At 35.1% G+C, this 1,581-nt stretch overlaps 1 protein-coding gene across 1 annotated transcript; it reads left to right on the top strand.

Annotated features, from left to right (window-relative positions):
• Positions 1–222: 222 nt before the first annotated feature.
• LOC138348041 (uncharacterized) lies at positions 223–1,132 on the top strand. Its single transcript, XM_069296648.1, has 2 exons — positions 223–606; positions 722–1,132. The coding sequence occupies exons 1-2, from the start codon at positions 223–225 to the stop codon at positions 1,130–1,132; spliced, it is 795 nt and encodes a 264-aa protein (XP_069152749.1).
• The last annotated feature ends 449 nt before the right edge of the window (positions 1,133–1,581 follow it).

Below are 1,581 nucleotides of genomic sequence, written 5' to 3'. Positions count from 1 at the left end.
AAACTTTATCGTTAAATCAGAAACAGTCTGTGTAAAGATTTTTTCGTTACTGTTAGTATTTCAAATACTTAAATAATCTGCCATTTGTGACGGAGAAAAGAAAAATGACTAACTCAAGTCAAACAAATATCGGTTGCACATAATCGTTCAAATGTTGCTTTAGCGCCGGCTGAGAAACCTACAAATTTTTCTGGAGTCGACTTTAAGAGATGGGAACAGAAGATGTTCTTCTATCTCACTACGTTGAGTCTGCAGAAGTTCATTTATGAGAATGTTCCTGTTATGTCAGATGAAACTCTGCCTGATGAAAAATTCTTGGTAACAGAAGCATGGACACACTCAGATTTTTTGTGTAAAAATTATATTCTGAGTGGCCTGCAAGATGATCTGTACAATGTGTATAGCAATGTCAAAACCTCAAAAGAACTCTGGGATGCTTTAGAAAAGAATTACAAAAGAGATGATGCCGGAATGAAAAAATTCACTGTGGCAAAATTTCTGGACTATAAGATGATAGACAGTAAGACCGTCGCCACCCAAGTTCAAGAACTGCAAGTCATAATCCATGATCTCCATGCTGAAGGTATAAATCTATTTAATGCTTATGTTAGAAATATTAAGTTTTTCCTTAATACTCACATAATGTTTAATGTAGGATTGATTGTGAATGATGTCTTTCAAGTGGCTGCAATTATTGAAAAGTTACCTCCATTTATGGAAGGACTTCAAAAACTACTTGAAACATAAACGCAAGGCGAAGACTATTGAAGATCTCATAGTAAGGTTGAGAATCGAAGAGGATAATAACGCTGCAGAACAAAGGTCACGTGGTAATTCAGCAATATATGGAGTAAATTTTGTTGAAGAAGATCCCACAAAATTAAAGAAAAGAAAGAAAGCATCTGGTCCAAAAAGAAATCCTCCTAAGAAGAAATTCAATGGAAACTGCTTCAACTGTAGTAAACATGGTCATAGAGCTACTGAATGTGGGGGTCCTAAGAAGGACAAGAAAAAGAAGGATCGATCAAACTTGGCTGAATCTAAAGGAGAAAAGAACGATCTCTGTCCAATGCTTTCAGAATGTAACTTGGTTGGAAATCCAAGAGAATGGTGGATAGATTCTGGTACCTAATGTCATGTTTGTTCCAACAAAGAATTATTTTCATCATATACTCCAGCACCTATAGATGAGAAGTTTTTTATGGCAAACTCCAGTGTTGCAGAGGTGGAAGGAACTGGCAAAGTCTTATTAAAGATTACATCAGGCAAGGTGGTGACTTTGTATAGGGTCTCATATGTTCCAGAATTGACAAAGATTTAGTTTCAATTCCAGTACTGACTGAGAATGGATTCAAATATGTATTTGTTTCTGATAAAGTAGTAGTATGCAAAAATGATATGTATGTAGGAAAAGGCTACCTTAGTGATGGTCTTTTCAAACTCAATGTAATTGCAGTTGATATGAATAAAGATTTTGCTTCTTCATACTTGCTTGAGTCTAAATGTGTATGACATGAACGTTTGGGACACGTTAATAACAAAACCTTGCGAAAACTAATCAACTTAAATATTTTGCCAAAA

This window comes from Solanum lycopersicum, chromosome 4, assembly GCF_036512215.1.
Source record: "Solanum lycopersicum chromosome 4, SLM_r2.1".
In the NCBI taxonomy this organism is placed as follows: Eukaryota; Viridiplantae; Streptophyta; class Magnoliopsida; order Solanales; family Solanaceae; genus Solanum; species Solanum lycopersicum.
This window is presented reverse-complemented; position numbering and strand designations above follow the sequence as displayed.

What these genes read in the sequence shown, in the direction of transcription:
- LOC138348041 (XM_069296648.1), top strand. Translation starts at nt 223, where the DNA reads ATGTTCTTCTATCTCACTACGTTGAGTCTGCAGAAGTTCATTTATGAG. An exon ending in TAAATCTATTTAATGCTTAT is followed by an intron (nt 607 to 721) that starts GTTAGAAATATT and finishes CATTTATGGAAG; the next exon opens with GACTTCAAAAACTACTTGAA.